The sequence below is a fragment of the Mustela nivalis genome (genome assembly GCF_964662115.1).
Source record: "Mustela nivalis genome assembly, chromosome: 1".
NCBI lineage: Eukaryota > Metazoa > Chordata > Mammalia > Carnivora > Mustelidae > Mustela > Mustela nivalis.
Window position 1 is genome coordinate 1,230,913 of NC_139020.1, and position 13,389 is coordinate 1,244,301.

Below are 13,389 nucleotides of genomic sequence, written 5' to 3' on the forward strand. Positions count from 1 at the left end.
AAGAAAGGACAGTGCGTTTGCCCACACAGAGGACGGGGTTTCCTCCCTGACCGGCAGGTGGAGACAGGCAAAGCGTTCCCAGCTCACTCGCTTGCTCTCCGGCCTTCGGGGGCTTTTTGCACACGGCCCTCCAGGCTCAGCCAGCCAGCGTGGGGCCGAGTGGATGCCCCAGAGCAGAGGGCCCCACAGGAGCAGGGGTCCCCTCTGGGGCCACCACTGTGGTCTCCTGCCCCTGGGAGTGGTCCCTGGGCAGACAGGGCCCAGCGTCCTCACCCCTGGGATGCAGGAAAGGACTCAGGGGTACCTTGCGATGGTGGGAACTTCTGGGTAAATTTAACAGGGCTCCTCTGCCATCCCGAAGTGTGCTTTTTACCTGTGCATTTCCTGTTCTTGCTAGAGCTGCCTGTCCCCACAAAACTAGCCATCAGGGTCACTCCTGGGTAAGTCAGATGCGACCCGCTGGCAAATGAACAGGAAGGGGGGGGTGGTGCCATTTTGCTGGACTTTTCCAGAGTCAGTCAAAACCGCTCACATGGGATCATAGGAATCAGATGCTCATGGAGCAGCATGCTTTCTCCAAATAAGAAAACGTAGGTTAAAGCAATGAACATGTAAGAGAAAAGTTTGGAAAGTGCGGTTCCCACGTTTGCGGGTGGCAGGGATTCTGAAGAACTAGGAAAACAGCCCCGTTAGTGTCCCAGAGACAGTGGGTTGCGGCCCGAGAGTGCGTCCTCTCTCTGTCCGGCGTTTTACCTGTTGTCATGACAACGCCAGCCAGAACTTTCCTGCGAGCGTGCGGAGAGGAGAAGTGGTCCGTCAGGTCGCCGAACTTATCCTGCACCAGGCGGGCCACGGCATCGGCTAACACCTGAGGACCACAGCAGGGAGTCAGGGGTGTGCACTGGCCCCTGCCCCGTGCACACCGACAAGGCTGTCCCTTCGGCGTGGCCTTACAGATGGCTTCTCTTCTGAAAAGCCACATGGGCAAATCTGGCAAACAGGCACGTGTCTGTGCGTGGGCGGGCGGGCTTTGTTCTCCCTCCAAAACACTCCCTGGAAACACAGGCCCGCGGAGCTTTGCAGGCTCTGGGTGGAATTCTTCGAGAGTCTCACGGACAGGGACAGTCCAGAGCCTGTGCCACCCCTCTGGCCCTCCCAATACCCCAGCCCCCCCGCCCCTGGATGAAGAAGCTGAGGCAGGCCCCAGCCAGAGCGCCCCCCCCCCGGCCACCCGCCCTACACCCTCCGCGGCTCTGCACCCAGCTCTCCCAGCCTCCGAGGCCACGGGGAGCAACAGGGCTTTTGGAGGAAGTGAAAGTGCTCCATCCACTCGGGGGCTGACGGGGCCAGGGAACACTCCCCTGAGTGTGACCCACAACATCAGGGCAAGAGAAGGGGCTGCATGATGAACGCCCAGGAGAAGAGCCACGCAGCTGTGCTCAGCCTCCGCCTGGGGCACCTGCTGCACGGCCTGGGAGCAGCGTCGGTGAGGCCTGGGAGGGCCCCTGCCACAGACCCAGCCGCCCGCAGACAGCACTGACGGCCACGCTCCCTGGGGAAGGGGTGACAGGTGGCTGGTCCACCGCCAGACCAGTCGGCCTGCCCTGCAGGCCGTGTTTCCCAGCAGCGAACACAGCCGTGGTCTTGCTTCACGGTTTACAACGTATCTTGGATACAAGCGTTTCTGGGAAGTGAAGCCCGACAGGACGTGCGCGTGGGCAGTACGTCCTCCTACCTCACACTGGTCCGTGAGTATCAAACGGCTATGTCTGGTGTCCCCAGCTTGGCCTGTGATAAAACACTCCCCAAATGGACAGAAACATCCATCATCCTAAATGATAACTTTTTTTAAAAAAAATTATTTATTTATTTGTGAGGGAGTGAGAGAGAACACAAGCAGGCAGGGTGGCAGGTAGAGGCAGAGGGAGAAGCAGACCCCCACGGAGCAAGGAGCCCAATGTGGGACTCGATCCCAGGACCCTGGGATTAGGACCTGAGCTGAAGGCAGCAGCTTAACCAACTGAGCCACCCAGGTGTCCCTTAAATGATGACTTTCTTTGAAAAAAACAAAAGTCACCAGGATTTCTTCCTCCTGCCTTTGCCCCAGTAAGTACCAAAGAGCCCCCAGAAGACTGCGCTCAAGTCGGGGGTGGGGAGCATGGACAGAAAACGGGGGGCAGCAAGCCCCCCCGCACCCCAGGCAGAGGCCTCAGTGCCACACGCGTGGGGGCAGGCGACACGGTGGGAAGGGGTCAGAGATGAAGGACCACGTGTTCCCGTTTACGTAAGAGAAAAAGTCTCGAGAGGCTCAGAATAAGCCACAGAAAAGAAAAGCTTCCGTTTCGTGCAAGGTCCGGCCAATCTCCAAACCACAGAGCTCAGAGATGCTCAGAGGAGGTCAGGTCCTTGCGTGGACACTTACTGGTCAGAGGCGGGCACGGTCAGCACCAGGACTGTTCCTCCAGCCCCCCAGAGACTGCAGGTAAGGAAGCGAGTCTCTGTACGTGCTGGGGGCGCCGTACGCAGCAGAGTCACGCCCGCGCCCCCCAGCCCACGCCCGCGCCCCCCAGCCCCAGGTGTCTCTGCAAAAGCCCCAGGTGCTGAGAGGCCGCGGCTCAAAGCTGGGCTGGGGCCGATGGCCGGCTTTTGCCCCTCACAGAACCCACTAGAGGCCGAGGGCTCTGCACGCCTCCATGGTCCGTGGCGTCTGGGTTTAAACCCTGGAACGCCACTATGGGCACGATGAAGGCAACACGTCCCAAGACCAGGGACTCAAGGGCCACTCCAGGCCAATGGTGTGGATGCTCGGCGCTCCCGGGGGCGGGCCTGGAGACGTCCCGTGCAAAGCTGGCGGAGCCCAGAAATCAAGCTGTGAGGGCTGATTCTGCAGGGACCGCCCCAGGTCCTCCAAGGAAAGCTCCCGGGGGGTGCTCCAGAGACACCCCGGTGGGGGCCCAGCGAGCAGACACAGGGACAGACGGCTCCGCGGCCACAAGGTTCAGAAACGAGCACTGGGAGCCCGCAGAACCCAGGCCGGCGGCCGGGGGCAGGGCTGACATGACCCCTGCCTACCTCCTCCCTCCCTCAGGTGGGATTCCCAGACGCCCCCCCGGGGAGGCCCCACGTGGACCCCAGCAGAGCTCTGGTCTCTGCTCCCGCAGAAGTCCGGGCCCAGGCTAGGACCCCTGCCTGCCTCCCTGCCACGCTGGGACCCCTCCACCCTGCAAAACCCAGGCATCAGGGGTTCGCAGCGTTTGGCAGGTTTCCAATCGTCTCACATGTGACTCTTCTGATGCTAAGGGAAGTCAGGTGGCCGCAGACCGTGAACAGTCGTGAACTCAAGCTGGAACACGTGCAGCAAACAGCAGACCTGAAAACAGGAAATCTCCAGGGAACTAGTGCCACCGACGTATGAAACGATAAGTGGACTGACGTCCTCTGACAAACGTTCGTAACAGGTTAATGTGGGACGTATTACCTGTGGGAGGCCATGGTAAGGCTTGAGACGAGGACCCAACCAGGCCCTGACTGTGCCTCCTTTAAAGGCTGAATAGCACAACAAAAGCTAAGGTCGATAAAGTCGAGTAGCACTGAGAAAGGGTCTGTGCTCTGTGTTGGGTGCTCGCCCACGTGACTTCCCACACGTTGGCTAGTCAGCTAGAGACGATTGGGCCGGGGTCAGACATTCTTGGCCGGACCTTGCTGTCCGTGCACGGGCTCTAGCCTACGCCACAGTAAGACTGAGCTGTGCTTACACAAACTATGTCTTGAGTGGCCTTGAACTCAGCACATCTGGCGCTAGAAGGTCTGCTATTGGTGCTTAGGAAATAGATAATGGGAAAGCTTGGAGGATTTTCTGTGCTTGTTGCAAACTCTTTAGTAATCAGCTAAAATTAGATACTTTTCTTAGGATTGTTTCTGTTAGCTCTATAATGCCTCACAGCCTGGAATAAAATCAGCTCTATGGGATGTCCTCCCTGGTGCTCCTCCTGCCCCGTCTCTTTGTCTCTTAATTTCTTTTCACCACCCTCTTACCCTCACGTTCCTGGTCGATTTGTCGTGCCGGCCGCAACAATCACCGGGTTCATTAACTGCCCGTAGGACACTCTGAACACGCTACTTCTTACATGATGCTGTATTTGGCTCAGCTTTAGGCAGAATAGTTTCTTCTTCTAAACCCTAGCAGTACCGGTCACCTCGGGCAACAGCACAGAGAAATTACTCTAATTGTGTTCAAAGGCACCAGAGAAGCCTCGACCTTCCAGATTCTTCTACGAGAAATACAAGCGGTCCGTGTGCCGATCGGAGCCTCTCATTCTCTCCTCACACCAGTACACAATCCATCTTCAACCTCGGTACTACTTCAACAAAAAGGAACAGAGAAGGGTAATCGATTTTCTCTCTAAAAAAAATTGTGACCCTCACCCAGAAAACTGGATTTCCAAGAAGAGAAGCAACACAAAAAGGTTTCTAGGCTGTAGAGATGCCAGCCACCTGCTATCCCCCACTTCGTGCTTCCCCTTTTGTGTGCAAGCCACGAGCCCGCCTGAAATTCTGTCTTCGTCCTGGTCTTATGGGGGGGGACCGTCCACGCCCAAACAAGAGTGGACGCCTCCCTCCGGCCGAGCAGCAGGGAGGCCCACATGGACCGCACCTAGGACATTCCAGGTACAAATTCCCAAGCCCCGTGAGGACCACTGGAGGGCCCCGTCCCATCCCTCACCCTCCGAGAGGGATCATGCCTGTCATGGAGCACCCCCTGGCCGGGCCCGCCGCTGTCAGCCCCGCTGGAGCTGGGAGACACCCACTCGCACCCAGGCTAGGCTCTCAGCAGCTGGCCGGCCGGCCTCTCTTCTGTGCTCGGGGTTCCCCGGGCAGACTTCGCAGGAAACCGCTGAGCTGCTCATGTCACAGGCTGTTACGGGACCTGGGTCCCCGCAGGGGAGGCCTGGGGGGAAGGGAGCCTCGGGCTGCCATGGGGCGCGGGGCAGGGCTCGGCCTGGAGGCCGCCGACAGCGCTGCCCCTGGTGGATGCTGGTGCACGTCCTGGCCCCGGACAGGCCGCCCAGCACACGCCACCCGGGCAGGCAGGATGCCCGGAGCCAGACTTACCAGTGCCGTTCCAACAGGACATCAACAGGGACCAGGAGAAGGAGCCCTGTCTGAAAGCACTGTCAAGACATGGCCACCGTTTCCGGCAGCGGCGCGCGTCCTCACCTGTGGCAAGTGCAACTGCAGGCCCTCGCTGGGGATGGGCTGGTGAGACGGCGTTTGATCCAAGTGCAAGTTAAAAATGGTCGCCAGGGCGGACTGCGCGGCCCGGGCCTTGGCGAGCTTCTTGTTCCTGCCCGAGCCCTCGAAGAACTGGCCGTCCACCACCACGGACATGACGAAGCTCTTGGCGTGGCTCTCCCCGCTCTCCGACAGGAAGTCGTACTTCAGCCCGGGCCGCAGCTCGTTCAGGATCATCACGGGGTTCTTGCCGCTCGGCGGCGGGAACGGCGGGGGGCCGGGGAGGGGGGGCTGCGCGAGGCTCGCGGGCGCGGGGGACGCCGCCAAGCTCAGGTCCCCGCTGGAGCTGAAGGAGTCGTCCCCGTTGGAGCCCAGGTAGAAGGGCACCTCCGACCGGTCGGGGGTCTCGAAGCCGTTGAAGAGCGTGTCGGGGAAGTCGGCCTGGTCGGACGTGAAGTCCGTGTTGGCGGACAGGGTCCTCCCCATGGCCAGGTGCGCCTCGGAGGCGTTGGGGAACTGCACGAAAGAGCGCAGGGCCTTCTCGGCGGCGTGCAGCTTGGCCTTCTTCTTGGTGGGGCCGGAGCCCTCGAACACCTGCCCGTTCACTTCCACGGACATGACGAACAAGGGCGCGTGCACGGGGCCCGTCTGCGAGAGCAGCGCGTACTGCAGGCCGGGCTTGATCTCGTTCAGCTGCATCAGGGCGTTCTTCGGCAGCGCGGGCCCCGGCGGCCGCCTCCTCTTCTTCAGGCGGAACTTGGCGCGGCCGTTGCTGCCCTCCTCCAGGGGCCGCTTCCGGCTGGCGCCGCCGCTGCCCCCATTGTGGAGTGGGGCGCCCTCGCCGGGCCCGGGCGCGCTGCCGTCCTTGGGGGGCACGCTGTCCAGACCGCAGCTTTCCTTAACATCTGTGCTGCTCGAACCTGCGGTGCCCAGAAAGAGTAACTTACAACGCCTTCGTTGTAGGATCTTGTAAATGCAAAATTTATAGATTCCTTCGTCTCTCTTTGTAACTGGGTAAGTGATGTGTGCTTATCCCTCCTTCCCCGCGGGGCGTGCGGACAGCCACCCGGGCCACCCACGGACGATCGCCCCGCCACCACCGCTAGTCTGAATCCCCAGATGCTCTGCGTTAAAAGGGGAATCTTGGAAACAACGTTCTCCTACAAGAATATTCTGAGTGTCTAGAGATGCGCTGTTCAAGCTTATCAAACTGCGGGATGGCAGCCGAATCCGAAAACCTCCCGTCAGCGCACACACGCCCCTCCTCCCCGATGTCCCTGCTCTCGGGCCCTCAGGCTCTGGACAGCAGCGCTTCCCATGGGGACAGGACTTCAAGCAGGCATTCTGAGCTCATCAGCGTTCAGGCTCTGAATATTCACATCAGGTGCAGTGCCTTGATTTAGTCCTGAATCGATCTCAGGGGAAGCGCTCTGGCTACTGGGGGGACCCTCAGGGGGCGGCTGCACTTCCAGTACGTGCTTCCACTCTTTCCACGCTGTGTGGGGACTGTTCCCCTGCGAACCCTTACTACATTCCCCTACAGGGAAAAAATACGTAGAAAAAGACGTAAGACTGAAACTGCAAACGGCCTACAACTTCCTAACATTCTAAGTAAAGCCAGTGATTTTGTCTTTTTTTTTAAACAAATATTTGATGGACTTACAGAATAATTTGATTATTCTACCTTTTAAGGATAGTTTCTGTTTACAATTAATAAGGATAATTTTTAAACCCTTAAAGTTCAAGGCAAAATAAATATAATTTTAATTTCAAAAAGGGGAATAGGAAAGTATTCACTCTTCTCTGTAAGTTTATCAAGACTTAAAAAAGAAAAAAACGGAGAAAAACCCCATGTTTTCCAGGTTCATTTTCATAGGCTGCCTGCCGGGAGGCTAAGCGGGACAGACAGTCTGGGCTGCTGGCCACCAGGCCCCAAAGTTCAAGTTCTCGAGCTTCCAGAGCTGAGATGCAAGGACGATGCCCTGGACACGGCCGAGGGCAAGAGGCGGGAGCGGAGACGGCTCTCTGACACCGGCGAGTGCCCCGGGGCCCCCACACACACCACTTCTCCCAGTTTGCAAAGCTGACGGAGGACACTAAATTCCCATTTATAACATCCTCCAGCAAAAGCTCGGTAGGTCACTCCTTTCGGTGCTCAAAGGAAACAAAGGTTAAAGGGCAGAGAGAGACAAAATTCAGACCCACAAGTGAGTAAGAGAAGCGCGCGCCCGACCGCGTACCGCTGGGCTGGAGCCAGAGAAGCCCCCAGCGCGAGGGCCGGGCCACGGCCGCGCGAGCACGCGAGCACACAATCACACACACAGCCTTGGACACAAAGGCTGGCCGTGCACGCATGAACACAACCCGTACTGGGGCGACAGACAGACTTGAGATCGTCAGAAGAAGGTGCTTCCGGGGACACAGGCCACACAGATTCCGGGCTGCCGTCTGCTTCGGGGCTGACACGGCCCCGCTTCCGCCGGACCGGAATTGCTACTACGTGAAGGAAAAGTACATTAGAGGGAGAAGAGGCCCCAGTGCCCCGGCTCTTAAACACACGGAGCTGCTGCTTTATTCCACAGATGTGAACACAACCGCGATGAGCTCTTTCACTGCCTCTGAAACCACAGCAGATCTAGGGCTGCCCGTCACCTCCAGCTCGGGAACCAGCATCCGTGTCTCCTGCAGAATCACTCAGAAGACTCGTGTACCTTGGAGAGTTACCACAGGGTCTACACACACGCGATGTTTCCACCCAAACCCACGGCTGCCGCTGTGGAGGACAGCCCACGGGCCCGAGAAAAGGAGGCTTGGGGGACAGGTGCTCGCATGTCCCCATGTGGGGGAGCGCACGGGCCAAAGTGGCCACTGCGCGCAGAACTGACCTCCCGAGGAGGGACTGATGGGGACAGCAGCCTGCAGGAGGCGGGAGGCGGAGCTCGGGTCTCGCTGCTGAAAAGCAAGTGCTCCCGCTCTCTCACGCCCCCAACCACCCAAGAGAGCACTTTCCATGCGGCTCGTGTGACAGAGGCCCGGCCCGTGGCACATTCCCCACTGCAGAGCCCGTGGAGCAGCCCGTGGGGCAGCAGGCCCAAGGGTAAGGCCTCAGCGGGCCGGTTCTGGATGAAGTCACAGGGAGCTGGACTGACCTCCGCTCTAGTCACGGGTGACCACGCTCAGTAAAAGGTCACTCGTCATTTCGACCTGCAGGTCTTCCTTGGGAGCCACCGAACACAGACAAGTGAGAATGTACACATGTACAAATATCCGAAAAAAATACCGTGTACATGTATCGCCAAATGTGCTCTGCTGTAATTTCCACACTAAAAGCTCCCAACTTCTGTGGGAGCCTTTAAACCTTACGCAAATGCAGCCTATCTGGGAATAAAGATAAAACAGAGGACAGGTGTTCGGGGAACGTCTCACAGAGGACACCGCTGCGGAGGGAAGCTGTGCGCCCCTGAGGCTCACCAGCCGGCACTCCAGGGAGGACAGTGTGGGGCGCGGAACAGGCCGAACGGTGAGCTCTGGTCCACAGCGCCCAAAGGCTCCCGCAAATCTGGAAGCGAGATCAGCTCCCTTCCCTCAAAGCACGAGAAGAATCCATCGCATTTACAGGAAAAAATCTGGGTAGTGTTATCCTAGATGAGCAAGTATTTAAATTAATCTCAAAGGGTATTTTGGATTGGAACAGATGAAAGTCCGGCCGCCTGTGGGAGACCAGGCTGTGATGTCTGATGAAGCCGGGCCGCTCCACGGCCAGCGCGTCCGGAGGCCTGTATTTGCCTCCAGGGACACACACGGCGGCCCAGAGTGACAGACGGTCCCACACACGGCCGCAGGGAAATGCCCACACCAGGTACCAACACCTCCTGTAGAGAACACATCAGAGACTTCAAACAGCCACCGTCACTGGTGTAGGAAATACTGTAGGAAAGAATCACTTTTCCCAAATTAGTCCCATTAGAAAGACTGACAAGAACACTAGGGCTCGAGCGGAGAGCGAGCTACTCGGTGCCACACGGCAGGCCGGTCTTACTCGTGTTTTCTTCATCTTCTGTGTCCATGGCAAGGGCCTTCTGAGGGCTTCTTGACCGGCGGAGGCGGTTTCTGTCTGAAAGACAGCAAGGAAAGACTGGTCAGTGTGCCCGTCGCGTGAGCAGATGGCGTCCGCCTGCTCCGTGCTCCTTTACGACAAGCTGAAGAAGAAAGTCCCGAACAAGGATGGTTAGGTCTGCGGCCCAGGACGGGACATCTGCGTGGTCAGGGACACCGAGGGGCCGCCGCCCGGGGCTGCGCCGTCAGGAGGCGCCGGCAGGAAGGGACTGTCCCATGACTCCAGGGCCACTCCGAGGAGAGTGGCCCCGCGGCAGGGGCTGGGTCCCAGGGGACAGCGAGGACAAGGATGTGTCACAGGGAGCTCTCCCACAGCGCGAACAAAGACGCGCCAGGTACACGCCGGTCCCCCCGCCGTTTGCTCGCGGCTCGCGGGACTCTGGCCCAGGGCGTAAACTACAGACGCAAGCAGGAGCGCCAGGGTTGCACCATGCGGCTCGCACCGGGCTGCTCTTCTTCACCCCGAAGGGGTCTCAGGGGGATGCGGCTGAAGAGCACAGGCCTATTCAAACCGGATCTAACCCCTGAGCAACCTGTAACTTCTAATCCTGTGGGCGGGGAAACCACAGGAAGTCCTCCAAGAACAATTACTCCAAGGATCTAACTCTTAACTATGTAACAGTCTCCTCTTCCCAGACACTGTACCGCGGCATCATCCCTACATCTTCTGGACCCATCACACTGCGAGCCAGGAAGACAGCATGGCACATGCCGTAGCCACATCTGCTTCGTATACGAGCAAAATTTATCCCGTAAGTCACTGAGAGGCAATTCAGTTCCTTTAGGAAAATGGTGACTAAAATGCGCCCAATCGTTGCATGTTAGAAATTTCCCGTCTCTCTAAAACGCACGTAGTCTTCACAGCAATCAGCTGTTAACGCTGTTGAACCTCAATGTATATGCACCAAATTTGTAGCTAAACGTTAAATAAGTTTCGATACAGAATCCTTCATTCAAGGGGCACCTGGGGGGCTGGGTGGGTTAAGCATCTGACTCCTGGTTTCGGCTCAAGTTATGATCTCAGGGTCGTGAGATCGAGCCCCATGCTGGGGGGTCCATGCTCCATGGGGGGGTCTGCTTGGGATTCGGCCCCCACCCCTGCCCTGCCCCTGTTCTCTCTCTCAAATACATAAATACATCTTTTTTTTTTTTTTTAAAGAATTTTAGAATTTTAAAGAATCCTTGGGGCGCCTGGGTGGCTCAGTTGGTTCAGCATCTGCCTTCAGCTCAGCTCATGATCCTGGAGTCCCAGGATCAAGTCCCACATCGGGCTCCCTGCTCAGGGGGGGTCTGCTTCTCCCTCTGACCCTCCCTCCTCTCCAATAAATAAAATGTTCTTTTAAAAAAAGATCCTTTAAGAAAGTCTTCCACATAGTTTTAAAAGCATTTTTATTTTATATTAGTTAATTACTTCAAGACACAGTTTCTGAAAATGTACTACTTGCAAATCACACTGTGGATAGCACAAAACCTAAATAAATCAGACGGATTCTGCCACTGAGACACCTGGGTGGTGCGGTCAGTCAAGCATCGGACTCTTGGTTTCGGCACGTCGTGAGTTCAGGGTCGTGAGGTCGAGTCCCGCGTCAGGCTCCGTGCTCGGCGGGAGTCTGCTGCAGAGTCTCTCTTCCTCCTTCTGCCCCTCCCCACCGCGCTCGAGCCCGCTCTCTCTCTCTAATAAGTAAGTGAATACTTAAAAACAATGTTATTTGAATAGCTGATTATATTAAGAAATTATTAGTCATCTTCGGTGTGAAAATAGTACTTAAATTTTAGTGACCTATACTTCAGTATTTCAAGATGAAAAGAGAACATCTGAGACTTGTTCTTATAAACTAGCAGGGCACGGCACAGAGAAACGCAGACGCTGCGTGGGTGACACGGGGCGGCAGGCCGGTGCGCTCACGCCGGCCGGTGGGCACGTGGGTGTTCTCACGCGTCTGCATTTGCGGGGTTTCAATATTCCCATTATGGCAAGTTTTAGTAAAAAAGTGACTCCCCTGAGCTACAAAGTGGGAGGGAAGACACAGTCGCGAGTGCAGAAGTCCCACACGCCCTCGGTGGGACACAGGTGCTCTGGGGAGTCCCTCGCCGGACGACGGGGCACGGGTGCTGGCTGGAGCCGGGGGGTCAGGCCGGCTGGGGCGCGCCCTGAAGACGGGACGCGGGTGGCAGAGAGGAAAGCACAGAGCTGGTGTGAGACCGACCTCACAAAGCACTTCAGAGAAACCCAAACTACTACAAACAGCAAACATCCGAGGGGCTCTGAGGGGGAGGGAGGAAGGCAGACTAGCCGGGGACCGAGGAGAGCTCGGCAGGGAGGGCCCGCCCCTGCCTCTGCATCACCAGCCTGGGAGCCCAGGACGCCAGACGACACTGGGGAGGGGCACAGACACAAACAGAACGAGAACTGTTCTTTCGGCCAAAGGTCCAAGACAGGGAGCTGCCGGCTACACGGGGAACGGGCGGAGTGGAAAGACCCCGCTCGTCCCGGCCACGGTGCAGGGTCGGGGGGACACTCGGGCCGAGGTGCTGAGGGGCCCATCTCATCCCCACTGGGGCTGTCAGGAGACCACAGAACAGGAGCCAACTTGCAAGCTGTCGAGCGGCGTGAGGGACAGTCAGCTAGCACACACGTTAGGTAAGAGTCAGGTCCTGTAACGTAGTATGTTCATGTTTCAATAAAAATCATTCCTCATACTGACAGCCACGAAGACCCCACACTGAATGAAAACATACAACCAGGAGATGCTGTCCAGAGATGTCAGACTCACTGGAGGAAAGCTTCCAAACAGCCACCATAACGTGCTTACTAGACAGCCTGAGTCCCCGGGACGGTGTGGAATTGGTGCGGGACAGACAAGCAGGTCGCAGTGAGCAGGAGGAAGGACCTCGGAGAAGTTCTCGCCAGCACACCCGGGCAGGTCAGCGCAGAAAGGACAGACAGCCCTGTCAGGAAAGTACGCCGGAGCGGTGCGACCTCTCCCCCCACGGCAGGCCACCTGCAGCGGGCCAGGGGCTTCCACGTAAAACACAAACTATAACACCTTTAGGAAATTCATAGGAGAAAACCCTCTGGATCTAGGACGAAGCAAAGACTTTGCAGACTCTTTTGCAGATCAAAAGCATGATCTTTGACAGGAAAGACTGATAAAGTGGACCTCATCGAAATGAAACACTTCTGCTTAAGACCCTACAAAAAGATGAAAAGACAAGCTACTGACATGGAGAAAATCTTTGGAAGCCACATAGCCAACCCACACCCTATGTGAGAAATTCTCAAAGCCAGACAATGAAACAAGCCAATCAGAAACTGGGCAGCAGACATGAAGAGCAGTATCACCAACAGGGGTGCACAGACGGCAGATGAGCCCCCGAGACGGTGCCGGACGCCGTCACCCCTCAGGGAGACGCGCCTCGGGCCACATGCGGCTCCAGCACACACCCGTGAGGACGGCTACGAGGGAAAACCGCGGCCACCCCACACTCTGGCAAGGATGCGCAGAAGCGCGTCCCACACTCGGCTGGCGGGAACCTAGCAGGTGCAGCCGCCCCGGAGAACAGTCTCGCGGTGTCTTAAAAACGAAACATGCGCATTCATTCAGAGAAATGAAGACATGGTCACATAGAAAATGGATACAGGGGACGCTGGTGGGTTCGGTGGAGCGTGTGACTCTTGATCTCGGGGTTGTGAGTTCAAGCCCCACGTTGGGGGTAGAGAGGACCTGAGAAATTTTTATATACGTACATGCGTGCTCAGAGCCACTCGATTCACAGTAACCCCAAACTGGGAAAGCCCAGGGGCCCCTCAGCAGCTGAACGATGAACTACAATACGGTCCATCCACACCACGGAACACCGTGTGGCAATAAAAAGGAACAGACTGTTGAGATACACAAGCACCTGGGTAGATTCCCAGAGAATGAGAAAGTGTGGAAAACCCCGATCTCATGGTCCGTTGTATGGAGCTGTGTGCAGCCCACGATGCGCACTACTGCGGAAATGAGAAAACTGCAGATGGAGAACAGGTCGGGGCCACCA

The 13,389-nt window shown here is 57.2% G+C and overlaps 1 protein-coding gene across 4 annotated transcripts in view; it reads right to left on the reverse strand.

Annotated features, from left to right (window-relative positions):
• The window catches only part of ADARB1 (adenosine deaminase RNA specific B1), a 130,927-nt gene that overhangs the window by 35,260 nt on the left and 82,278 nt on the right, over window positions 1-13,389 (reverse strand). For 2 of the 4 annotated variants that reach the window (XM_082719857.1, XM_082719859.1), the window contains exons 3-5: window positions 9,272-9,342; window positions 5,218-6,152; window positions 754-868 (exon numbers count right to left, since the gene is read on the reverse strand). In XM_082719857.1, the coding sequence (XP_082575983.1) occupies window positions 754-868; window positions 5,218-6,152; window positions 9,272-9,299 (1,078 nt within the window). In that variant the 5' untranslated portion in view covers window positions 9,300-9,342. Of the gene's footprint in view, window positions 1-753; window positions 869-5,217; window positions 6,153-9,271; window positions 9,347-13,389 lie in introns of all 4 variants that reach the window. The other 2 variants (XM_082719856.1, XM_082719858.1) reach the window with 1 other exon arrangement.